Source organism: Petaurus breviceps, unplaced genomic scaffold (genome assembly GCF_028583685.1).
Source record: "Petaurus breviceps papuanus isolate PSGF00001 unplaced genomic scaffold, PetGlider_PUasm1.0 214, whole genome shotgun sequence".
Classification (NCBI taxonomy): domain Eukaryota; kingdom Metazoa; phylum Chordata; class Mammalia; order Diprotodontia; family Petauridae; genus Petaurus; species Petaurus breviceps.
The window spans coordinates 7054823-7082523 of record NW_027185863.1 but is presented as its reverse complement, the minus strand read 5'-3'; the positions used below and the strand labels follow the sequence as shown (position 1 = coordinate 7082523).

Below are 27701 nucleotides of genomic sequence, written 5' to 3'. Positions count from 1 at the left end.
AAAAAAAAAAAAAAAAAGAAAAGAAAATACCAGATCCACTGGAAAGAGCATTTAATATAGCAGCTTGCTGATACTTTTCAAGAGGGATTAGCATACTTTTCTTTCTGAAAAGATTTATTCTCTTTCCCCCTTTTTGAAAAATTAGTCTTATTTATCAAATTAGTATACACTTTTAACTTATATCAATCGACCCATTCGTTACACTATGCCTATACTAAAATTTTACCTCACTCTAATTTTTATTTGTTTAGTGATTTACCAACAGTACCTAATTAAAGCAGAATCATTAAAACCAAGTTTAAAAAACTGGAAAAACATAACATTTTTAATTATTTTTGTTCAAAATGCAAAAATAAAAACCATTAAGCACCCTTCTACAAAACCAAGAATCCCTAATTAAATCAGTGAAATAAGTCTTCCTTTAAATGAACTAAAATTTGAGTTATATATTTATTTAGTAACAATAGACTCAGATGGAAAGAAAATCCCACATATAGACAGGAAATACAACAATCTTCTTAGCAACAAATAATTGACATTCATATAATGCTTTGAGGACTGAAAAGTACTTTCCTCACCAGCTTGTGAGGAAACTAATTTATAAGTATTATTTAACAGATGACGAAAGTTAGGTTTTGATAATGACAGGACTTGCTCAAGATCCAACAATTAACTGCAAGTCAACTGCAATTCAAACCCAAGGTCTCTTGTTTCCAAGACTAGGACCTAATTCGCTTTTCCATAATGTATCAATTTGCAAATTCATCATTTCTCAAACATGCTATAATAAAACACTAACATAACATAGGTTTGCACATTTATTTTTGTTCTTTTTCAAACCTGAAGCAGAAGAGGTTCAGAGAGACTAAATTCTGCAAAATAAAATCTTGATAATCTTACAGAGAATTGGTAAATAAGAATTCTCATCATATTGCACCACTTTCAACAGTCCTCTAGGTACAGCATATGAGCAAACATTTTGGGAAAGAGATTAATTCAACCAAATAAACAGTAAGCTGCCTCTTAAGATATAAAATGTAACTTAGACTTGTTTTCCTTATAATTATCATACCTTTCCAGTAATTCTCTACTTTCCTGTACATCTCTAGTAGAAAGCGTAAGAAGCATAAGATTAGCATAGGCCAGAAGTAAGTCTTTATTGGTTGCTCGCCAGTTGCTTTTATTGGCCTCCAAACACTGTAAAGACTCCAGATATTCCTATTGGGTAGGAATAAATTAAAATACATTTAATATAGCTTCATTTAATTACCAACTATTTGTATTTTTTTTTCCTTTGCTACATAACAGCAAAAGTCCCCCAATGAAACCATTAAGTGTATACAGATGTGATATCCCTTTTCCCATATTTTCTTTCTTCAAATAAGGTGAAATAAATTCATCACATCCTTAATCACTCAAACAACATAAACTGCTACTCATTTTGGACAAATAAACGGTTTACAGAGATACTGGCATAATACCTCACACAGAAATAACAAATATTTATTGAATGGCATTAAGAGCTGCCCTATATATGTAAAATGGATATCAACAATGTCATTTATTTATTAAGAACTTTACACATGGAAAACAGAAGAAATTAAAGCACAAAACAGATGCCTCTTAGAGAATAATAAATAAAAAGGTGAAAGTGTTGTCACATGCCAAGAAGAAATGTACAGAACAGGCTTCTACTTACCTTAAGTGTTCGTACAATACATGAATACCATTCCAAACTTGTTCTCAAGGCTAGATTTCTCTCTGCCTCACAGCAGTGGGCTACCGCATCTTTCAGTCTCTTATTTGACCTGTACAGTTCTACTAATCGAATGTTCACATATACATCATCAGGTCTTGCATAGAGTTCTGACTGAATCAAGTCAAAAAGTTGATTCCATCCATCTTCACCTTTACAGTCTAAAAGCTGCTCCTATTAAAATTTACATATTCAGTTTAGAATCAATGCTAAACATATTCAAGTTTACCAATCAATAAGAAACATTCATTACATGTCTATGTGCACAGAACTGCGTGCTAAGGCTACAAATACAAAAATGGGACATACCTACCCTCAAAATAAATTCCTCTCTTTTTAGCACTTAAAGCCCTCCACAATATGGCTCCAACCTACCTTAACCCATTAGACATTGATGCCCTTCCCACATTCTACATTATAACCAATCTGACCTTCTTGTGGTTTGTACTGCCATGTACTTGTGGTTTGTACTGTATTCCATGCCTGGAGTACTCTCCCTCCTTACTTCTAAATACAAATAAATCCATTATTATTCTCATGATTTAATTCAAGTATGACCTTTTTATGTGACACCTCTCTTGATTCCCCAAATGCTAGTGCCCTCCCCTCTCTAAATTACCTTACATTTATTCTGTAACTTATTCTATGCTTATGTATGTATACATTGTCTTCCCTGAGAGAATCTAACTTCTTTGAGGGTGGGAATTATTTTACTTTTTGTAAACATTCTGTAAAGCACCTAGCACAATGTTGGTAGCATACAGATGTTTAATAAATGTTTTAACTGAAAGTATTAAAGATACCATTAGTTGTAAATAAACACATCTACGCCAGATACTAGGGAGTTAATTTTATTTCTACCCTCCGTCCCTAAATATGAATGCTAGATTTTTTACTACAGAATTGAGCTCCAAAGATTAGAAATAGCTGCAATTTCTAGATAAGATAGCTGTCTAAAGGTAAGCAATTAGTTCAGTTCCCACATAACCTACTCCAGGAAAAACCTAAAAATTGCACCAGACCAAATAATGATCAAGAAATCCAATGAGAACTACAGTAAGTGATTTTTTTTTCAACCGAGAAATGCACAAAAAGTCCGTCCCCCAAAAAATAAATAAATAATTAAATGAATAGGGAAAGTAACCTCCTACAAAGCCAACACCAATGAGACAAGCTATAAGGCTTCCAGTACAACAAGACACACACCCTGTAGGTTGCTGGGCTCTGTATTCAGAAAGAGCAAAAGTGGCTATCTCCCCAGAAACCTAGAACAGTAGGAAACCCAGAGTATGGACCTTAAGACATCCCAAGAACAACACATGTTCAGTCCAGGCATGATTAGCACTCAGACCAGAATGTTCCAGGGCTCCAAAGTACCCAGTACTTCATCCTGAGATAACACAGAGGACCCTTAAAATCCAGAGTTCTTAAACTCAAAAATTCAAAGGCAAGGGTGGGGCTATCTGAAGGGAAGAGGCTAACTCCAAGACGTAGATGTCACAGGAACCCAAGTGAGCCTAATTAGGACCAAACAGAGACAACGACCAAGTACAACAGAAGACTGATCCCAGCCCTGGCACAAAGTCACAGTACAGGAAGTAAGAATGAAGAGATGAGCAACCAAAGAAAACACAAACAACTATAAAAAATTGTTAGATGAAGAGAGGCCCAAAAATTCAACTTATGAGAAGATAATGCCATAACAATTCAAGCAGAGATTCAAAAGATAAAATGTATTTTCCATAATACCTGAATCCCTAGAAGAAATAAAGCAAAAGATAAAATGGAAGTCTGTGGAAAGACAAGAAGAATAGTTTACAACAAAAGTGTTAAACTTTATCCAAAAAGCAGATTCCCTAAAAATTAGAATAGATAAAATTGAAATCAATTATTCCATGAAACATGAAATACTACAATATCAAAAGATTAAGAAAAAAAGAATAAGACATCTGCTAAAGGACAAGGAGAAATAATTTTAAGAATAATCAGATGTCCTGAAAACCAAGACAAAAAGCCTGGATACTCTAGAACTATATATTAAAACCAAATGGTAGGGGCGGCCAGGTGGCTCAGCGAGTAAGAGCACGGGCTCCAGTGTTGGGATGACCTGGAGATCGAATCCCGGGCTCAGACACTCAGCACCACACCCAGAAATAACTGGCTGTGTAACCTTGAGCAAGTTACTTAACCCTGATTGCTTAAAAAAAAAAAAACAACCAAATGGCATAGTGAAGATAGAAAGAATTCACTGATCACCTCCTGAAAGAAACCCACAAAAAGTAATTAACCTCAGGATTACCCCAGTCAAAATTAAAGGCTTCAAACTGGGTATGGAAGGAGACACACACTACAAGCAGACAAATCAAATCAACAAGCACACACTACATCTGAAGGAATTCAAGTACTAAGGTCTCAAAGTAAGGATCACACAAGACTTGGCTGCTTCTGTTATAAATGAGATGAAATTTTAGAATACAAAGATACAGATTTATAACTGAAAATAATTTACTCTTCAAAGCTGAGAATAAATCTACAGGGGGAAAAATGGACATTTAAGGGAACAGAGGATTTCTAGGCATTACTGAGGAAAAGACCAGAACTAAACAAAAACTGTAAAATATGAGTAAAAAAAAATCAAGAGTAACAAAAAAATTTTATTTGAGCAATCGGAAGCAACTATGTAATAAAGTGCTAACACTCTAAATGAAGGATAAAGAAGAAGTGTCCCCTTAGAACCTCAATGTCTTCAAAATGGTATTGGGAGAGGTAAATAAGGAAGATATAGGACCTGGGGATAGATCACTTCCATTCGGAGGGCTTAAAAGGGGGGAAAAGAGGAGGGTAAAAGGAATACACTACAATAAGTTTCTACTTCTCATAACTGAGGTATATGGGTAGAAGAATATACAAATATGGAAGAAACTATAGGGAAGTAAACATCAGATAAAACCTCATTCTTATCTAAATAATTCAAAGGAAGGTTGAACACACGAACACATACAGTTTGGTGTAGAAATAGATGAAATCCAACAAAGAAATAAGCAGGTATAGGGAAAGGGGAGGGTAAATGAGGAAGCTACTACCAGAAACTGAACAGTCACAAGAAAAACAAACTCCCTGATAATAAAGAGGAAGATTAAAAGGGAAAGAATAATTGAGGAATGACTAAATAAGATGTGGCAAATTAACTAATGGAATATTACTATCCTTTAAGAAATGACAAATGAGGGGCAAGCTAGGTGGCACAGTGAAGAGTATAGGCCCTAGAGTCAGAAGGACCTGAGTTCAAATCTAGCCTCAGACACTTGGATCACACTCTTACTAGCTGTGTGACCCTGGGCAAGTCACTTAACTCCAATTGTATTGCCTTCCCCCCTCAAAAAAAAAGACAAAAGAAGTGATTTTGGGAATCATGGGAAACCTAAATTGATGCAGAATAAAGTGAGCAGAACCAGGATAACAACTTATATACAAAGACAACATTGTTAAGAAAAAAACCCAACAACTTTGAAACTCTTAAGAACTTTGATCAAAGAAATGAAATTGTAACGACAATGCAGATGGAGTCAAGGGGCAGAAACATACATTTTTGGATGCGGCCACTGTGTGGACTCATTTTGCTGAACTGTGTTTATCTATCGAAAAGATTTCTTTTTCCCTTCTCTTGGACGTGAGAGGTCTCTAATACTGTTGTCATAAAAAAAAAAAATGGGGGCTGGGGCCCACTGAAACATTTTTTAATGCCCCAAATAGAACAGAACCAACTTCGGGAGGAAGCACAGACCAGCAGAATAGCTTTAAAAGTAATATGTGGAACACATAAGTGCATGTGCATATATAAATGCATGAAAGTGTATGTATGTGTATGTGTGGACATGTATATTTCTAAAAGCAAATAGTATGAAATTAGATTCATGATTTCCTATGCAATGTATTTCTATTCTACTACATATATGGAAATGGCCTGTTTTTGATATTTAAGAACAAAAAATTATACAATCTTCATTTAATTAAAAAACAAGATTTTTACCTTCAACCTATAGATTGTAGGGTTTCCAGGAAAAAGCTTAGAAGCTCTTTCAACCCAGTATTTTGCCCTTCCATCAGTAGTGTCATTTTCACACAATAATTCTGCAATCTTGAGCACGAGGTCTTTTTGTGTTGGGTTTAATTCTACTGAACGCTGGCAATTAAAAAAAATGTTAACAAATGAATTAATAATGCTGAAACATATATATGGCAACAATTTATGAAATCACTGAATCCTGAGTAAATAATTATATTTAATCCTAGAAAAACTGACATTTCAAAATTAGTGAAATCAGTTAAGTCTGAAATGCAAATAATACAACAGATATCTTTTAAAAGCAGTATTTTGCTCTTTTATTTAATGCTGAAAATGAGGAGCATCTTTCTCCACACAAAAGGATTGAAATTACAAATATCACAAAACTATGTCTAGACAAATTATACTCCTATCGTACCTTTAATTTAAAGAACAGTTCTAAGGGACGGCCTGGTGGTGCAGTGAGTAAGAGTGCCGGCCCCAGCGTCGGAAGATCTGGGATCGGTTCCAGACTCAGATACTCGGCACCCACACAAAAATAACTGGCCGTGTAACCTTGAGCAAGTTACTTAACTCCGATTGCTTTTAAAAATAAAGAAAGAAAGAAAGAAGTTCTAATAACCTGTTATGTCTTATCAACTAAACCATAATATGTATGTACTCAAAAATACTTTCATTTATTCACAGCTTTTCAAAATGTCTTTTATTTTTATAAATGGTGGTAAAGCTTTTTAAAAATATGTGTATAGTTTTGCTCCAGACCTATGATTACAACAATTTGGGGAATTTCCATTTTAGAGAGTTGACTTTCACTAAAAGGTTAAATGATTTGTGACACAGCTCATTCAAATTAGAGGCAGAACTTAAGTCTTCCTGACTCCAATGTTCTATGTACTACATCATGTGCCTCTAACAACTACAGTTCCCCCCCCCAAAGTAGCAACTAACATTAATAATAAAAATAGTCCTGATATATTAGCATAACATAGGATCAAACTGATATAGAATTTGCATTCTAATCAACACCTGTTACATACCTTGTAACATCCAACAGCCTTGTCAATGTTTCCCTCAGCTTCATAGAGAAGACCCAGAAATTTATGTGCTTTGGGATCTCTCTCTTGTACATTAAGGTAAGTAGATATATATCTAAGAAATAATTCAAAACACTGAATTTAAAGAGGATTTTATAATACATAAATTTAATGCAGTTCTAACTTATAAAACACAAAAGAACATTTTTCTAGCTTACTTAAACAAAAAGATTGTTGAAAGAACAAAAAAGATTACTACTAACCCAGTATATTTCAATATTTATCTCTTCCAAAACCCCCAGCTCAAGGATAAAATATTAAGAGCAACAAGGAAAAAAAACAATTTAAATATGACAGTGCCACAATTAGAATCACATAAAACCTAGCTGTGGAGACACTAAAGGACCATAGGTCTTGAAACACTACATATCAAAGAGCAAAAGAACTGGGCAGTTGAAAATATCATGCCCAACAAAGTTAAGCATAATCATAAATGGTAAAAAAGGACATTTGATCAACTGTCAGACTTTCAGGATTTTGTTTAAAAAGAAACAAAAACAAACCTGAACTTAACAGAAGATTTAGCATACAAGGGCCAAGAGAAACATGAGGTACATTCCAAAGACTTATTACAAGGGATTTAATAAGAACAGACCATTTACTTTTTATGTATGTAAAATATAAAATGTGTATCTAAGATTCATTAGTAACTGGGCAGTTCATAAGAAAGACTGGGATAGCCCTGACTATGATATCACTTTAAAAAGTAAAACTATTTAGGAATAGTTAAAAAGAGTAATTATTTTATACAAATGAGGCATAAGGAAAAATCGATTTAAAGGAATTAGATGCAAAGGATAGCTGGTAGTTCTACTTCCATAAGGAATATTTAAGAAGAAACAATACATATATACCAAAAAGAGCATAAAAATTCTTCTAAATTGAGAAGAAATAAAACAGTAAGGGAATGGGGAAGGGAAAGGATAAGGAAGAGATCTCATGAGGAAACAGGTTAAGAGGGGTATAGAAGGGTATTTAAATCAATGGAAATAGGATAAGGAAGGGATCTTTGGGAAGATAAGGAAGGGATATCTAGAGTGGAGAGTGAGGGAATAGGTCAAAGGGGGTTATAGAAGGGTGTTTAGATTTATGGGAATGGGAGGACAGGAGAGAAAGCCTTGGGGGGCATAGGCTCAGTAACAGGAGGGCAAGGTAGAGGGTAGAAGTAAAGTAGAGGAGTCAGGAGTGATAGGAAATAAGAGATACACAGAAACATAAGAACAAAAATCAGGAGTAGAATTTGTTAGGGAAAGTATGTGTGTGAGGGGGGGTATGTGTGTATGTACATGTGTCTGTGTCTGCATGTGTGTATGTATATATGTATGTATGTATATCTATATATAAATGCATCCACACATAATTGTAGCCTCTGGGGTAGGGGTTGGGGGAAGAATGGGGGAAAAAGAACAAAAGTGCACAGCAGAGAACAAAAGAAAACTTACGTAATGTGCAGTATTTATCATACAGGCTTTATTGAAATGAAAATTTATTGTTCTATATTTTGAATCCTCTTATGCTCTGCTATGCACATGACATGCTTTTCCCCCCTTTTCTTTGTTTTAATATTTAAGTTTATGATGTTTCTTTTTCTTTACTCTGTATGAGTTCTGTGTAAGTCTAAAAAAAATTTTCTTGGTTACCACACTATTTACTTAATTGAGTGATCAACAGCTCTAATGTAAAATTTATTTGTGAAGGATGATAAGAATAGCTTATAAAATCAAAATCCACAAATAATGCAAAATTCTTATTAGTTTCAAACTCATCTACTAAACTTTTTACCCAATTCTGAAAACATAAAAAAACAGAAAGATTCAACCTTCACATTTTTCTCCTCTCCCTTCACCACAGTCTAAACTCTAAAATTAATCAGAATCTTGAAATAATTTTTGGAACATATGTTGCTCTCTCTTAGGAGTTCATGTGAGTCCCAATCTGAAGGTCTTCTAACCCTATTTCCTCATATACTTTCAAATTTGGACAATGACCTACCTAGTTGCTAAACTGCCTTTTCCCTCCCTTTTTTAAGTTCAAAGTTCCTTTGTAACAAGGAATCGTTTAGACAAGTGTGGGATGGATATATCTTCAAGACAAGGTATGCCTTGAAGATAATTTCTTTTAGGCTTAAGAATTTTATGAAATGTGAAGAACTGGTCATTATCACAAAATCTTAGAAGTGGAATGGAGTTTAGAAACAGTCTAAATTCAAGCCATTCATTTAAGTTACAGAAACTAAATGATTTGACCAAGGTCAAAGTAGCAGAGAACGGACTATAATAGAAACAAAGTATCCTGGTTCTCAATCTGGCAATCTTAACAATAAAATGGCAAGCAACAAAAGGGACACAACCTCCATAGATCAGTACCTGTGATAACTCTGAATTTCTTACCTTCCTTAACAAACTCCCTGAAACAAGGGGCTATCATTGAACAGTTTCTCTGTCTGAGAACTCTCTCACTCCTTAGTTTTTATATCTGTGATCACTCCATCTCCTTTCCCACTCCTAAATGTAGTTTTTCAGTAGTCTTGTTTTCCTTCCATTTGACATTCTCAACCTTCTCTTATCTCTCTTGTCCCAGGTTCTGAACCGTATGAGGAGCACTGAAACTTCAAATGCCTACTAGATACATTTAGACCTGGCTGACCTACCAGAGCACCTCACTAAGCAAGTCTAAAACCAAATTCATCTTCACTTGAAAAAGAGCTCCTCCTCCTGATTTCCTTGATTCTGTTAAAGTAACTACCACTCAGGATGGAAATAAGTTTTCCCTCCAACTGTTTTCTGTATCCAATCAATTTCTAAGATTTACCCGTTTTACTCCAAAATTTCCCTACTATCCATAACAGTTCAGACTCTCATACTAAGGAGTAAAGAATGTGAGAACACCCCAGTTTTACAAATGGAACAACTAAGGCTCAGGGGAGTTAACTAGCTTCCCCATGGACACACAACCAGCAAAGGCTAGAGTCAGAATTTGAAGCCAAGTCTTTTGCCACAAAGTCACTGTTCTTTATATTATACCATGTTGTCTCTCTAGGAAACCAAATATCCAAGTTTATTAGAACTACACATAAGAATCAATAGGCAAATCTGGGCTCAGATACTCAGCACCACACCCAGAAATAACTGGCTGTGTAACCTTGAGCAAGTTACTTAACCCCGATTGCTTAAAAAAAGAATCAATAGGTACTATTAATTAAACTAACTGAATGATATATATGGCAAGAGAATGTACCGGGATACTACTATCCCTTAAAAATGATGAATATGAAGAATTCAGACAAACACAGGAAGCTATCTATGAACTAAAGCAAAGAGAAGTATGCAGAAACCAGGAAAAATACACATAATAACAACAGCATAAGTGAAAAGAACAAAAACGCTTAGCTCAATTCAGTGTGATTATAAGGAACAAGCTTAGGCCAAGAATAGAGATGAAAAATGCACTTCACTCCTTTCTTTTTTTTTTTATTTATCTATTTATTTGTTTATTTTTACCTCACTCCTTTCTTGCATAGAGAAAGGGAACTATGGCTATGGAACCCATATGGATATGCTGTCAGACTTCATTGACATGTTGGTTAATTTTACTGAAAACGTCTCTTTTTTTCCTTTCTTTGTTATTGTTATAAGGGATGGCTCACTGAGAAAGGGGGAAGGCTAGGTTCACAAATGAACATAATAAAAGATTCCATAAAAACTTTTATAAAAGAAAATTTTAATAGGCATGAGATGGAGAGCCGTTCCAATCTCATGTACAGTACAGAGGCTTTACCAGCTAAATCTGCTGCTAACAGGTTCTCCTCACACTTAATCCTTGGTTCTCTACCATGTTCTACACCAAGTCTTATTATTAATCTTTGTGTCACTGACCCACTTGGGAGTCTGTTAAATCCTATAAACTTTTTCCTAGAATAATGTGGCTTGTTTTGCTTTGAATAAAGGAAATACTAGATTTCAATCGGAGGTTAGTGAAAATGAAGCTGTGATTTTTCTTTGCCTATCCACGTTCAGAGGGCCCCAGTTCAAAAATCTTGCTCTAAATCGTTTAAGTTGTAACTAAGGCATATCTGCACTATGGTGTCTTGAAAAACACGATTTTATTTTATACTAGCCCAAAATAAATTGGAAGAAAAGGTTATTTAGACCAAAACAATGACCAGGTGTGAACCAGTAAAGAATGCAGAAATTCTATTTTACCAAGTCTTAAGAATAGTAACTCTACTTTAATCTGACCTTTTAATATTAATGTGAGAAATGACACAGTCACTAGCAAAATAATATAAACAACTAAAAGGTGAACCAAGGGGCAAGATATCTGAAGAATTAGATCTCACAAAATGGTTTTTCTGGGTCAATTCCTAGATTGGATATGTCCATCCAATTGAGGTAATTTACCATTTGCTATTAACTATTCTTCTGCTAACAATATAGCACAAATAACTGAAATTGCCTCTAGAAAAGAATTTTCAAAGACTACAACTAAATATAAACAAGTAAATTCAGCTCAGACCCTCACAATTTGACAATAGGTAGCAGTCAATCAAAATAAGCTAAACTTCTTTGGCTGCAGATAGGTTAGACTAGGGACAGACTGACAATGATTGGTTACTATAGGTCATGTGACAAACAAGCGAGCCCAGTCACAACCCTACATTTTTCTCCGGGCAGCCTGAAATCCTTTGGCAGAGTACAAGTGGCCTATGGGCCACATGCTGTGTAGGCCTGATATAGCTGAATTTATCTAAAATACTTATTGCATTGGTCAATTTTAAATCATGTCATCACTGATTCTTTGTTTCTCACTAGAATTTAGATACAATAGAATATAATCATGATGCTTTAGTAAATCAATCAGTCAACAATAAAATCCAATCTATTTGGGAGAATTAAGGAATAGTATTTCAGTTACTTAAATATTTTGATTAAAAAAGATTATCACATATACTATATAGAGTACCAATTTTCAAAAATTAGAATACATAAAGACATAATAATTGTTAATGATTTGGAGGTCCTTAGGGAACGTCTAGTATATCAGGGTCACCACTGTTAACATTAACCCCTCCTAAGTAAGGAAGTGGAGGTTAAAAGAAATCACATTGAATCTTTAACAATCCGAGAAGTTTTTCATGGATATATCAATATTAGTTATACTCTGATGTAGCAGGTATAGCAAAGCAGTAAAAATATGAAAGGCATCTTTTGTAAAAATTTAAAATCGCCTCATCTTATAAAAATGTTACCTTACCTTTTAGCAAGTTCATATTCTTTAGCTTCATAATATAGCTTAGCAAAAAGGAATCCTTTCATTGATTTCTGAAAAGGAAAAAAAACATTTAAAGCATTACTCTCTGCACGTGGGAATATTTTTCATTTTTTTCCCTCAAAAAGACACTGATACACCTTCACCAGAAAAATTTTAGTAATTTTTTTTTACTTCATTTGATAATCTATGCAACAATAATATCATTTTGTAATGGTATATATTTGCAGCTATTACACTCTTCAAATCAAAACTCCATCTACTTTACCCCCACTAACTTCTAACAAAATAGGAAATATATCCTTAAGAAAAACAGCATTGGGTAGGAAAAAAAAAGGTAAAGAAGAACTTTTAAGGAAGGCAAGTGGTAAGTTCTTATTACGTATTTGTTGGATTGAAATAAGGGAGAAAGAGCACACCTAGTCCAAGGAATCTTTTTTTCTGGCATGACAAATTACCTAGAGCAGAAGTTCTTAATCTTGGGTTCCGTAACCTTTTTTTTGTTTTCATAAGTGAATTTAAACATAGTTCCCCCCAAAAGGTTAAGAACTTCTGATGCAGAGGGTAAATGTAAAGGCAGCTTGTATCCTGGGTAGGCACATAATCTATACCCCCAACTTCTATCATAACCAAAAAGCAACTAAGTGATCAAATACAAGTAAGAAGAGGGGAAAGAGATCCCCAACACAAGTCAACTTGGCTACAAGAGAGAGGCCAAAGTTTTCTTGTATGTATCAGCGTATCCTTCAGGTAAAGTCATAGAATCAGAGATTTTTAGAGTTAGATGGGAATTCGAGAGCCATTTAGTTGAACCCAAACACAAAAGATGTAATCTCCACTAAAACATACACAAAGTGGTCATCCAGACTACATGAAGGCAACCAAGGAGGAGAAAACCATGATTTTTTCAATGCAGCTGATTCTACTTCTGGCCAGTTTAAATTATTAGAAAGTTCTTCCTGGGATAAGGGAGATTTACATTCACCTATTGTTCCTGTGGGCACCTCCCCTCAATCCTACCCCCAAGAAACAGATAAATCTAATCCCCTTTCAGATTTTTGTTTAAGCTAAACATCGCTAACCCCTCCAATAAATCCTCATATGGCACAGACTCAAGGCATTCTGGTTGTCCCCCATTAGATTAGTTGACTGATGTCCTTTGTAAAATACGCCCAGATCTGAGCATACAGATCCAAAACTTTGGAGTAATAACTCACTATTTGACAAAAATAATTGGGAAAGCAGTTCCCAAGAAAGATAGAAACATATCTCACACCGTATACCAAAATAAGATCAAAACGGGTGCATGATTTAGACAAAAGGGTGGTATCTTAAGTAAATTAGGGAAGCATGGAAAAATTTATCTATCAGATTTATGGATAAAGGGAAGAGTTTATGACCAAACAAAATAGAGAGGATAATGGGAAATAAAACAATTTTAGTAACATGAAATTGAAAAGATTTTACACAAACAAAACTAATGCTAATAACTAAACAAAATTAGAAGAAAGCAAGAGGGGGCGGAGTCAAGATGGAGGAGTAGAAACAGGACCATGCTCTGGCTCCCACCACCTCCAATCCATGTAAAAGCAGATTCAGATCAAACTTTGGAGCTACAGAAACCACAAAATGACACAGAGAAGCTAACCTCCCGCTGAGAATAGCCCATCTGGCCAGCAGGAATCAGCCAGCAGGTTCTGGGAGCCCAGCCCCAAGCCAAGGTTTTAGCCCCAGGGCAGGCCTGACCAGCCGGCTGCTAGAGGGACTCCAGATCACCAGCAGCTGTGGCAGTCCAGAATTATGAACACATAGATGCTAAGGACAAAGTTAGAGGTCAGTGCAGTGTGGACTTTAGGACCCAGTAGTTGGGAGTGCATTGGCTTCTCAAAGCCTCTGAGGGCTGCGGCAGCCGCCACTTGGCAACTGCAGCTCCTGGCCTGCAGACTGTAGGGGTAATAGCTCTTGCTTTAACCTGCTTGGATCTGGATTGCAGTCTAGGGTGGAGGCCCTGGGGTGTGTGACCAGCTTGCCAGGGAGTGTGGAGGCTTCAGAGAGGGCACCCAACTAATACCTCTGGCAGCTGAGAAAACCCCAGCCATTTGGAACGAAGCTCCCCTGTCTGGTGGCAGAGTCCTACTGTGGCAAAAAGCCCAAAAGACAAATAATTGAGTGGCAAAATGAGCAAACAAAGGAAGCAAACTAAGTAAAGCAATCCAATATCAGACTCCTATTTTGGGGACAAAAAGGAGCAAAGCATGGAACAGGAGGAAGACAGTGAAATCAGAACTCCTGCACCAAAAGCTTCCAAGAAAAATACGAGCTGGTTAAAGGCCATAGAGGACCATAAAAAGTAGATAAGAGAAGTGGAGGAAAAATTGGGAAGAGAAATGAGAACGATGCAAGAAAATTAGGAAATGAGAGTCAACAGCCTGGCTGAGGAAACACACCTTAAAAAATAGACTGACTCAAATGACAAAAGAGGCTCAAAAAGGCAATGAGGAGAAGAATGCCTTAAAAAAGCTGAATTTGCCAGAAGGAAAAAGAATCTAAAAAACTCACTGAGGAGCATCATTCCTTCAGAATTAGACTGGAGCAAATGGAAGCTAATGACTTTATGAGAAATCAAGATGCTGTTAAACAGATCCAAACAAATGAAACAATAGAAAGCAATGTGAATTATCTTGTGGGAAAAACCACTGACCTGGAAAATAGATCCAGGAGAGATCATTTAAAAATTATTGGACTACCTGAAAACCATGATCAAAGAAAAAACCTGGAGATGATCCTCCAAGAAATTCTCAAGGAAAACTGCCCTGATGTTTTAGAATCAGAGGGCAAAATAGAGGTTTAAAGAATCTACCGATCACCTCCTGAAAAAGATCCCAAAAAGAAAACTCCTAGAAATATTATAGCCAGGTTCCAGAATTCCCAGATCAAGGAGAGAATATTACAAACAGCCAGGAAGAAACAATTTGAATATTGTGGAAACACAATCAGGATAGCACAGGATCTGGCAGCTTCTACACTGAGGGATCGAAGGGTTTGGAATATGATATTCTGGATGGCAAAGGAGCTGGGATTAAAACCAAGAGTCACCTACCCAACAAAACTGAGTATCATGTTTCAGGGGAAAATATGGTCATTCAGTGGAATAGAGGACTTTCAAGCATTCTTGATGAAAAAACCAGAGTTGAATAGAAAATTTGACATTAAGATACAAGAAGCAAGAGAAGCATGAGAAGGTAAACAGGGAAAAGAAATCCTAAGGAACTTATCAAAGTTTAACTATTAACATTCCTACATGAAAAAAAGGTAATTGTAACTGATGAAACTTTTCTCAGTACGAAAATAGTTGAAGGGAAAAGAAATTATACATATATATATATATATACACATACATACACACACACATATATGTCGATATCGGGGGGTATATGGGCATATGAATACATATGTGAATGTGTGTATATGTGTACAGGTATACATAGAGGGCACAGGACCAATTTAATAGGAAGGGATGATACTTAAAGGGTGAAATTAAGAGGTGAGAAAGGAATATAATGAGAGGAGATGGGGAGAGACAGAATGGGGTAAACTACCTCATATAGAAGAGGAAAGGGAAAATAGTTACAATGGAGGGGAAGAATAGGAAGGCAAAAGGGAATGGGTCAACCTTATTCTCATTGAATTTGGCTCGGGGAGGGAATTACATACACACTAAATAGGATATCTCACCCTACAGGAGAGTAGGGGGGAAGAGGATGAGACGGGGGATGATGGAAGTGAGGGCAGGCTGGGGGGGAGGGAAGTTGGAAGCACCCTTTTTTTTTTTAAAGCAATCGGGGTTAAGTAACTTGCTCAAGGTTACACAGCCAGTTATTTCTGGGTGTGGTGCTAAGTATCTGAGCCCGTATTTGATCCCCAGGTCATCCAGACACTGGAACCGGTGCTCTTACTTGCTGAGAGCCACCTGGCCGCTCCTAAGTAATTGGGGTTAAGTAACTTGCTCAAGGTTACACAGCCAAGTGTTTCTGGGTGGGTGCTAAATGTCTGAACGCAGATTTGATCCCCAGGTCATCCCGATACTGGAGCTGGTGCTCTTACTCACTGTGCTAACTGGCCGCCCCCAGAAGCACCCACTTTTGAAAAGGGACAGGATCAAAGTAGAGAATAGAACAAGTGAGTGGTGGGATAGGAGGGAGGGAAATATAGTCAGTCTTTTACAATATATCTACTATGTTAATGTTTTGCATTAGCTACACATGTACAACCTATACTGAACTGCTTATCTTCCCAGTAAGGGTGGGTGACAAGGGAGGAAAAGAATGAATCTGGAATTCAAAGTTTTAAAATCAAATGTTTAAAAAAAAAATCTGTATCTATCTATCTATCTATCTATCTATATATATCTATATATCTATATATATATATATATATATATATACTATTATTAATACTATTTTACATGTAATTGGGAAGTAAGATATACAGGCACTGGGGCATAGAGATCCACCATGCCCTACTGGAAAAGTCAAAGGGGGTATGGGAGAAGATACGGGAGAGAGCAATTTGGAGGAGGAGATATCCTGTGGGACTGCTATTTTGGGGTGGTGGGTAGGGGAAAAACGGGGAGAAAATTTGTAACTCAAAATCTGGTGAAAATGAACGATGTAAATCAGAAATTAATAAAGCATTTGAAAAATAAAAAAAAGAAAGAAATCAAGAACTGGGGAAATTTTTATAGCAAGTTTTTTTGATATAGGTCTTCTCAAGGGGAAGGGAAGGCAATGATGGGAACAAAGCAGAGAACACAAAACTCAAAATGTTTTTAATGACTTAAAAATGTTTTAAATGTAATTGGAAAATATAAAAATAAATATATATTTTCAAAAATACTGCTTAGGATGCAACATGTTATTATGTAATAACTGTTATTAATAATATTACATTGATACTGGGAATAAATTATGCATGAAACAAAATGGTGCTATTTTCCTCATAGCATAATATTCTTATTAACACAAAATACCTCCACCCTTTAAAATATTAATTTTTCCATAAAATAAGCACTGTGATAGATCCTTAAACCTCCCAGCTATGAAAGTTCATAACAAATTTAAATATTATGTGGTGTAATAGAAGATTTTTAAAGTTAGTCATATTCAAAGTTATACATTCAGAGGCTATACTCCAAAACATACTCTCATCAAAGGAAACAATATAATGTATGAGGATTTGAGTTGCAGCCTCAAACAGATCTGCTGATCTATCATACATTCTATCCCCCACTTTTCCTAGCACAAAGAAATTGTTGACCAGTCCTTGATATGCTGAGGGTTGATCTAACACTAGAAAGCCATTTTAGCCCAATCCCTCTCATTTTGTAAAGGAGCAAACTGGAGCCCAGAGAAATTAAGGGACTTGCTCAAGGACAAAGAGATGATCAATGAAATACACAAGAAGTTGCAGAAAATGATTTCTCAGATTCTCAAAATAAGGCTTTAATGACCCTAAACCTTTATGAAAGGTCTGACACACCTCAAAGTTATTTTTATTTTTTGTAATTTTAAAATTTAATATTTTATTCCCCCAATTACATGTAAAAACAATTTTAACACTTATTTTTTAAATTTTTGAGTTCTTAATTCTCTCCTTCTCTCCCTTCCCCTTCTCTTTGAGAAGGCAAGCAATTGAATACAAGTTATACATGTACAGTCAGATAAAACTCATTTCTGTGTTAGTCATATTGTAAAAGAAAGCACAGACAAAAAAAACACAATAAAAATAAAGTCAAGAAAAAGTATGCTTCAATCTGCATTCAGACTGTTTGGGACAGTAAAGACCCTTGCCTAAATTAAACTCAGAGGCTTCTAAAAGTAGAAAGTAGAAAAGAGTTTATTATGACCTCGAGAGAAAAGGAGTCCCCAATCTGACAAAGGGCCAGAAGGGAGAAGCACCCTACAGAAGGTAAAGGCATGATTATAAAACCCTAAAGTGGGAATTCCACACCCTCTAAACTGTCCCACATTACCATTGGTTGGTAACACAAGCTCACAATCTTCTTACTAATGCCAACCAATTGGCGCAAAGCAATCTCAATCTGTTACCATAATTATTACTAATGAGGCTCTAATTTTGTTAGATAACAAACATAATACATGAGGTCCACTAAGCAAGCACAGTAACAACATCAGAATACTGAACCCCCTTCAGTCCAACCTAGATGTGTCCTTATCTGGGCTTGAGTGTCCTATGGTTGCTGTCTGCTTTCTGACTGGTCAAATCCACCTGCTGCTGCCAGCTCCTTTTATTCTACATTATTTCATTTTTAGTATTATCTAAGAATTTTCTGGGAACTGGGAACCCAACTTTTTCCCAAGGCTACTGTCTGATACTTTTTATCAGCAGTCTTGTTTCAGCAATTCTTGCAGTTCTATAGAAATTTAACCCTTTGCTATCTCTCACACTACCATTCCTTTCCCCAAACTATAAACACCTCTAATTTGGTCTCAATAGTTAATCCAATCAATTGTATTAATACCCAATAACTCTTACATTACCTTGAAATACACAATGACATATATACATATATATATATGGATACCATACTGAACTTAGTTACAAAATATAAGGAAAAATAAGAATGTATATACGATGTTCAGAATGGGCAAACTTCACTACAAGTTATCCCTCACAAGACTGTAAGTTCTTTCTCTGGAGATGGATAGAATTTTTCACAAAAGTCCTTCAAAATTGTCTTAGATTTTAGTGTTGCTGAGAATAGCTAAGTTATTCACAGTTGATCATCACGTATTATTGCTGTTACTCTATACAAATGTTCTACTGGTTCTGCTCATTTCATTTTGTATCATTTTATATAAATCTTTCCAGGTTTTTCTGAGAGCATCAAAAGACATTGTACTTTAGCAATCTTATTTCAGCCTGACATGGCAGTACAGTCTAAGGTGGGTGGATCTTTTGAGCTCAGGATTTGAGTTACCGTGGGCTAAACTAATAAGTGTCTGCACTAAGCTCAGCATTAAAATGTGAAAACTGAGAGCAGCCCAGAACAAAGTTATCAGTTTTGTTGCTCTGAAACCAGATTAAAATGCAATGGGGAAATATTTAACAAAGTAAATAAAAATACAATAAAACATACATAATATGAATTAAAACTAAGTCAATATGCAGCCTGCACAGATCATTATGTATGAATTGGTGGCCATGGCCCCTACAATTCCATTTGAGTTTGACACCATTGGTCTAGAAAGAGAAGGGAGTTGGGGGAAGAAGAGGAATCAAGAGGGGATATCCAGTGGAATTGCTATTTTGGGGTGGTGGGTAGGAGAAAAATGGGGAGAAAATTTGTAACTCAAAATCTGGTGGAAGTGAATGATGTAAACCAGAAATTAATAAAGCATTTTATTTGAAAAAAAATAAAAGAAGCACACAAGGAAGAGCTTTGACAGTGGAGGACAAAATAGGACGGTTGCAGGCGATGCTTAAACCTCATTCTTGTCAGAATTGTTTCAAAGAGAGAAGAATATATATGCACATGGTATATTAACCCTCAGGTGTTTATAGAAATGTAACTTACCCAATATGGAAATAAGGAGGGAAAGGGAGAACGATTAAAAAAACAGGACAGATTAAGAGAGGCAGTGGTTAGAAGCAAAAGAGACTTCTGAGGAGCTAGAGGATAAAAAGAGAGAAGAAAATGGCATGAAGGGGAAAATAACAGTAATCACAACTGTGAACATGAATCACAACCCACTGTAATATTGAAATCGCTTTACTATTACAAATTACCATTACAAATACATATTACCTTTAGCTACCATTTTGTGAAGTTAAGTCTCAGTCACCTGACTTTGAAAACATCACATGATTGCTCTCCCCATCCCCAGAGTCACCCAACTTAAAGAACATCACAAAATAACTCTTTTTCCTTTTCTCCTCAGTGTCTCCTGATTGTCTTTCCAATTCCCTCCAGACAACCCTTACCTTCACTTGATGGTCTCCAGATTTTATCCTCTAATAAGAAGCCTGGTGGCTTAACCCTTTCATCCTGCTTTTCATTCCTTCCAAACTATATACAAACTGGGCAAAAACCAAAGTTCTGGGTTCTTGGCTACTAAGAGCCCTGAATACAATTTGCTTTGCAACTGCATGTACAGCTAAATAAATCACTTGTTTGGATGATACTCAAGTTTTTTTTTTATTCAACTAGAACGCCTATAAAATGGAAGTGGATACCAAAACTATGTGGGATACAGAGACCCTAACCCAAAATAACTACTTGGAGACCTCTCAAAGTGAAGGTAGAAAGATTTATTAGAATCTCGCAAGAAGCGGGCGGTCCAGTCTCTGGGACAGCACCAAGAGAGGGGAGGCCACTGTACAGAAGCTAAAGTTGGGTTAAATAAGCAAGGGTTATGAATATTAACATAATTATTACTAATGAGGCTCTAATCTTGTTACATAATACATTAGGTCCATTATGTCAGTGTATTACAAACTCAGAACACTGGACCCCTCCTTTCAGTCTACCCTTGATACATTCTATCTGGACTTGAGGGTCCCAAGGCTACTGTCTGTCGCTTTGCAACTGCATGTACAGCTAAATAAATCACTTGTTTGGATGATACTCAAGTTTTTTTTTTATTCAACTAGAACGCCTATAAAATGGAAGTGGATACCAAAACTATGTGGGATACAGAGACCCTAACCCAAAATAACTACTTGGAGACCTCTCAAAGTGAAGGTAGAAAGATTTATTAGAATCTCGCAAGAAGCAGGCGGTCCAGTCTCTGGGACAGCACCAAGAGAGGGGAGGCCACTGTACAGAAGCTAAAGTTGGGTTAAATAAGCAAGGGTTATGAATATTAACATAATTATTACTAATGAGGCTCTAATCTTGTTACATAATACATTAGGTCCATTATGTCAGTGTATTACAAACTCAGAACACTGGACCCCTCCTTTCAGTCTACCCTTGATACATTCTATCTGGACTTGAGGGTCCCAAGGCTACTGTCTGTCCCTTAATTGGTCAAATCTACCTGCTGCTGCCAGCTCCTTCCAATCTTCATTATTTTTAGTATTATCTAGGAGTTTTTCTTGGGAACCAGGGACTGAGCTTCTTTTCCAAGGTTACTGCCTGTTCTCCCTTACCAGTAGTCTTGTTCAGCAATTCTTGCAGTTCTATAGAAATTTAACTCTTTGATGGTAAGCTGGGTGAGGACTGACTAGAATAGAGCAACTATACAGAAAGATTTCTAAAGTTTCAAAGTTACATAATTTCGAATAAAAAATGAAAACTTAGGCCTAAGGCCTAAGGATGGACTTACTTTAGCAGACAGTCTCTGAGAAACCACACTTTTACCTTTCCCACAGAAAAACCAATACAACAAAATGATGTTTACAAAAGACACATGAAACAGAAAAACACATACAGTTAAAATAAAGCCCTGATACAGAATCAAATATGCTTCAGTTAAACTAAAAAAAGAAGAGAAAAAGCAAAAATAGACCAATTATAAGGGATGATCAAGAAAACTACATTTTGCTAAAAGAAACCATAGAAAATGAATATCAAAAATCCTTACAGCAAATTTCCCTGAGAAAGTCTTCATTTCTCAAATATATACTGAACACAAAACAGTCATATTTATAAAAATAAGAACCATTCTCCAATAAACAAAGTATATGAACAGGTAGTTTTTAGAAAAAGAAATTATCTATAGTCACATGGAAAATGTTCTAAATCATTAATAGTCTAAAGACAAAATAAAATAACTCTGAGGCATCATCTCACACCTATCAGAAATGACAGATGCTGGAGGGGACGAGGGAAAAATAGGTATGCTGAGATGAACTGTTGATGGAATAATGAACTAGTCCAACCAATTTGGAACTACACTCAAACTGTGTTTACCTTTGACCCAGCAATACCTTTACTAGGTCTATATCCCAAAGAGATCAAAGAAAAAGGGAAAAGATCTGTGTGTACAAAAATATTTACAGCAGCTCCTTTTGTAGTGGCAAAGAAATAGAAATCAAGGGGATGCTCATCAATTGGGGAATAGCTGAACAAGTCATGGCATATAATTGTACTACTGTGCTTTGGAAAACGTTGGGGGGGGGGTTTCAGAAAAAAATATAGCAGAACTTTATGAATTGATACAAACTCAAGTGAGAAGAACAGGGAGATCATTTTGTGTAGTAACAATGTTATAATAATGATCAACTGTGAAAGACTTGTCTATTCTGATCAGTACAACTATCCAAAACAATCCCAAAGGGCTCATGGTGAAAAAAATGCTACCCACCTCCAGAGAGAGAACTGATGAATTCTAAGTGTAACCTGAAATATAATTTTATCCCTTTATTTATTGCTTTTTAAAAAAAATTTTTTCTAATATGGAAAATCTATGTAATTGATATCATATTACTTGCCTTCTCAGTGGCTGAGGATGAGGTGGGAGATAGGAAGAGAATTTGGAACTCAATTTAAAAAGAAAAGAATGCTAAAATAAATAATAAATTGTAAATGTTTTTAAAAACGGAAAAAAAATGAACTTTGCACTGGATCAAGTGTGAAGATAAACACACTGGAAAACTAGACAAACACATACATACTTTAGCAGACTTTAGCTTAATGTAAAACTAAGTCAAATTTAACAAGTAGAGATGGAAAGGGGAAGAGTTAAAAAGGAAGATAATACTAAGGAGGGAATAGTTTCAAGAAAAAATTCAAGCAAAAAAAATTCAAATTCAAAGAATATATTCTAAAAGGAAGATTTAATATAGAAAAACAAAGGCAAAAACACTGAAAACTAAACAGGTGTCTATCAATTGAGAAATTGCTGAACAAGTTGCGGTATATGAATGTTATGGGAACATTGTTGTACCGTAAGAAATGATCAAAAGACATATCAGAAGATCCTGGGAAAACTTGCATGAACTGATGGGAAAACTGTGGTGAATAGACCCAGAAGAACAATTTATACAATAAAAATAGGGTACAGAAAATCAACTATGAAAGACTTAAGAACTAATTATAGAGCAATAACCAACCACACCTCCAGAGAATAATAATGAAGCACAGCAGCCACCTTTTGACAGTGTGTGTGAACTCAGTGTTGGTGAACTCAAAATGCAGAAAGAAACACACATTTTTCACAATGAGATTTAGTTTGTCTGACCATGTTTACTTGTAAAAAGGGCTTGTTTGTTTTTTGATTGATACGGGACTTAGATGCTAACAATAATGATGCCAAGAAAAAAAAAAGCAGTCACTGAAATTGGACTTTTTTATAGTTAACTGCTCAGAACAAGAATAAATTCAGAAGAAAGCAGAGATAAGTACTATTTTGAAAGTACTATGTTGGAAATTATTATATCCCTTTTCCCCCAAAAAAATTACCAGTATGGAAGAGTCCCTATACTGCTATATTTTCAAATGGCAATACTTTTGCTCTATTTTGCATATGGAAATGTTCTTTGGTATTTAAGAAAAAACATTTTTTTAAAGAAATTTACTCATGGTCACAAAGATGGGAAGTTTAAGAAGGTATGAACCCAGGTATTTTTGAGTCCAAGGGCAAGCCTCATACGATCAACATAAATTGAAAGCTGGAAGGGATATTGAAGGTCATATACTTACTGCAACCTTTTCATTTAACAGAGGAAGAAACTAATGTCCAGAGAGGTTAAATGATTTGCTCAAAGTTCATACAGGTGATACGGGCAAAGTTTGGATCTGGTCCCAGATCCTGATTTCCAAATCCAGTACTGTTGATGAATTCAGTCAACTTCAGGAGGGTATGTATACTCTGTTTGCATTTCGGGCTGAAAAGAAATATTCTTGGACAGATGATAAGTTCATAATATAATGCTTTACACAAAATAGGAATTTAATTTTTACAAGGAAAGTCAGAAAACCATCCAAGGAGAAAAAGAATGGCACAGAGGAGAATCAAAAACAATTAAAAGAGTTTGGCAAATAAACAACACAAAAGGAGAAAGACTATATGTATAATGATGTTCTTCCCAAAGAGATTAAGTACTGACTAGCTAAAGAAACCTTAACATGTGTGTTGAGGGCATCAGACATGCCTCTGATTAAAAAGCTGAGCCTAAGGTCAGAACCAAGTCTAAGGTCCCCGTTGTTGGAGACTAACTCAGAGCAGCATGCACCAATCAGTTTTTCAAGATGATGCTGGATATGGAGCTAGAATATGAGCTACCTAACTGGGTCACAGCCAAAGAATTCTACCAAAAATATGACCCCAAGGTGGAAGGGGCACAAGTTCTGTGGTCAGTGCTATGAATTTCCTCTTGTGATGATAGTATGGTCAAGGAAATCAATTCTTTGCTCCCATGCCTACTGCTCAGGACTACAGGACTTAAGTGGAAGGAAAAGGGACCAGTAAAGAATGATATTCAGATCTTTACTATTGTCATCCATGTTTCATGTGAAATGAATCATCCTGAACACTGGGGAGGAAAAAAAACCCGTAACACCACCCCATACTCAAAATAACACTAAGTGCCATACAGGCACTTAGCAATGCTTTTTTTTAATCACTGACAACACCTAACTGTAGTGGCTGATGATAACCTTCTATTGAGGGGTAAAGAGTAGGTACTTGAATATTTCAGTTAAGGAAAGTGCATTCTCTTCCTGAAGCACATAATTTAAGATGTGGTTCAGAGTATACCAAACTCAGAAAATCCATTAACCAACACTTACTTCTGTGGATAGATGTGGAAATAAATAATATTTTCAAAAGAAAACTTGAATCTATCAACAAAAACTAAAATCCTAAGTAGAAACTGAAGGGCCTCAGGGGGCACTTTTTTTTTTATTCCAACTGAAAGTTAATAAAATATTCAAAATAAACAGCTGGCTATATAGATGAATGCTGAAGAACAGGATTTGGTTTTCTGGACCTTTACTTACAGTTCCAGAACAACAGGCTCCTTGGCATGGGAGAGAGTGCATCTCATGAAAACAAGGAAGAACACGTTCAGCAAAAAGTCTTGCTGACCTGATTAAAAGGACTTTCTATTTGATTTGGGGGAGAACGAATTAAACACCCAAGTAAAACTATAAAACCAGAGACTATGAAATATAGAAACTCTGAAAGAGAAAAGAGCCACAAGAGTGAAATAGGTACCCAGAAATTCAAGAGAAAAACCAAGAAGAGGGATGGGAACAATCGAATTTAATAATCAAATGACCCTGAAAATTAGCACACAGGGGTATGGGTGAGAATAAGGATGGAAATCAGGGTAATAATATGACAATGGATGAGTATGCTTTATCCAAAATAAACATTCTTACTGTTCATTCTTTGTTTAGAAGAGGAACAATTACATTACGGGCAATATCTGTACTTGCTCATGAACTGGATTTAAGATACAGTTGCACAAAGTCATCAGCCTCATTCTCTGTTCCAGGATCACCGAAGTCCAAAGGCAAGACAAAAATCAGGACACCTGACAGCGTCCCAAGATGCAGTGGATGCCCTTGGCAGCTTTGATGCACAATCAAGATCTAAGAGCTCCACACTGCATACTTTTTCACTTGCCTCCCATGACCACCTGTACTAACTGTTCTCATTCATCCATTCTGCCAGACACAGTCCTTATCCATGCTTGAAGCAGATATCCCCCTCATCCACTAATGGGTTTGAAGCCTGTTGGTTACTCTCAACCTGGTTTAGTCTTCCCGCAGAGACAGTTTTACCAGGATGTATGTAGGTGGTCACTGAACATACTACAGCTTCTTCAAGCCACTGGTAAAGTTGGGTGAAAGATAAGACACCAATGATGGATAAGCAGCCCTGCAAAGAGTTCAGCAGACCTTCACCTTGCTAGGGGTTGCTAGTACCCCCTGAATATCCCATATACCCCAAACAGCTAGGTGGTACAGTGGATAGAGGGCTAGACCTGGAGTCAGTAATACCTGAGTTCAAATTCAGTCTCTGAAACTTATTAGTTGTGTGACTGAGCAAGTTAACCTCTGCTTCCATTTCCTAAACTATAAAATGAGGATAATGACAGCAACACTAACCTCCCAGGGTTGCTATGAAGATCAAATGAGATGATACTTAGTGCAGTACCTGTCACATAATAAGGTGTTATTAAAATGCTTATTATTCCTGTCTCTGTTCCGCCCTCCCCCATTAAAACCAAGTACAAACAAACAGGTTCTAATACAAGTAGTGGAAGAATAGCATTATAATGTCAAACAGGCATAAACTTTCATGGAAATCCATTAATTTTAGGGTAGAAGCACAGTAAAACTATTTAGGAGAAGACAAAATTTGCTTTTAAATGCATTTATGTTATCACTGTTACCAATGTGGTATGCTGGGCAGAACACTGGATTTGGAGTTAAAATAAAATGGGACTGAACTGAATCCCAGATCTGTCACTTACTACTTGCGTGTCCTCTGGCAAGTCACTTAACCCTTATGGGCCTTAGTTTACTCCTATAAAATGGGGGAGGGGTGGCACAGAGAATGAGGGAGTAGACAATATGGCTGCTTAGGTTTCTTCAAGCTTTAAATCTACAATCCTGTAATCAAATAACTTCTATGATCTTGTTTAGCTCTAAATTCTTTGATGTGGAATATAGAGGATGATTTTCGAATAGAAATTATGAAACAAGGAGCTAAGATGTTATAGTGGTGGAAACAACTTCAACTACCTAAACATTTGCCATCAATTAAGAAATTGTGGAGGCAGCTAGGTGGCACAGTGAGTAAGGCTAGGTAGCGCAGTGAGTAAAGTGCCAGCCCTGGAGTCAGGAGGACCCGAGTTCGGTTCCGGCCTCAAGACACTAAACACCCACACAAAAAAGAAAACTAGCCATGTAACCTTGGGCAAGGTACTTAACTCCAATTGCCCTCCAAAAGGCAAAAAGAAAAACACTGTTTCATCATGTGCCTTGATAAAAATTTTAACTCTAAAAAAGAGTAGCAGGAAAAAATTAACTGTTACTTTGAATTCTAACTTTTTTCAATTAGCTAAGAATGTGGAAGTGTCAGGAACCTTGAAAAAAAAGCGATTGTATACAAAAACATTTGAAATAACAAACAATGGAGGGCTAGGGCATAGACATTACAGCAGATATTAGGAACCTATTTCTAAAACTTTCAAAGCTAATGTAAAACTGGATTATGGGCTCGAGAGGGCTGGAAAACCATTAAATTTTTTAAAAAACAACTTTTGACTATACAAATTATTCCAATATAGAACATCTAAAAAAAAGTAATGCAATGACACAGGGACCCTGCCAGACTTTTTTTTTTTTAAAGATAGGTACAAAGGATTTAAGGTATCACTGAATCACAGAATCGGAACCAAAGGATCTGAGATTCTCTGTGGCCATCTAATCTAATCATATATGGAAGGAAGGAAGGAAGAGAGGGAGAAAGCAAGGAAGGGAAAGTGGGAGGGAGGAAGGGAGGAAGGAAGGAAGGAAGGAAGGAAGGAAGGAAGG

The 27701-nt window shown here is 36.1% G+C and overlaps 1 protein-coding gene across 2 annotated transcripts in view; it reads right to left on the bottom strand.

Annotated features, from left to right (window-relative positions):
• The window catches only part of LOC138165729 (E3 SUMO-protein ligase RanBP2-like), a 77155-nt gene that overhangs the window by 44413 nt on the left and 5041 nt on the right, over positions 1–27701 (bottom strand). The window contains exons 1-6 of one of the 2 annotated variants that reach the window (XM_069094015.1): positions 23853–23981; positions 12170–12237; positions 6860–6971; positions 5787–5939; positions 1700–1930; positions 1073–1218 (exon numbers count right to left, since the gene is read on the bottom strand). In XM_069094015.1, the coding sequence (XP_068950116.1) occupies positions 1073–1218; positions 1700–1930; positions 5787–5939; positions 6860–6971; positions 12170–12231 (704 nt within the window). In that variant the 5' untranslated portion in view covers positions 12232–12237; positions 23853–23981. Of the gene's footprint in view, positions 1–1072; positions 1219–1699; positions 1931–5786; positions 5940–6859; positions 6972–12169; positions 12238–23852; positions 23982–27701 lie in introns of those variants that run through there. The other variant, XM_069094014.1, reaches the window with a different exon arrangement.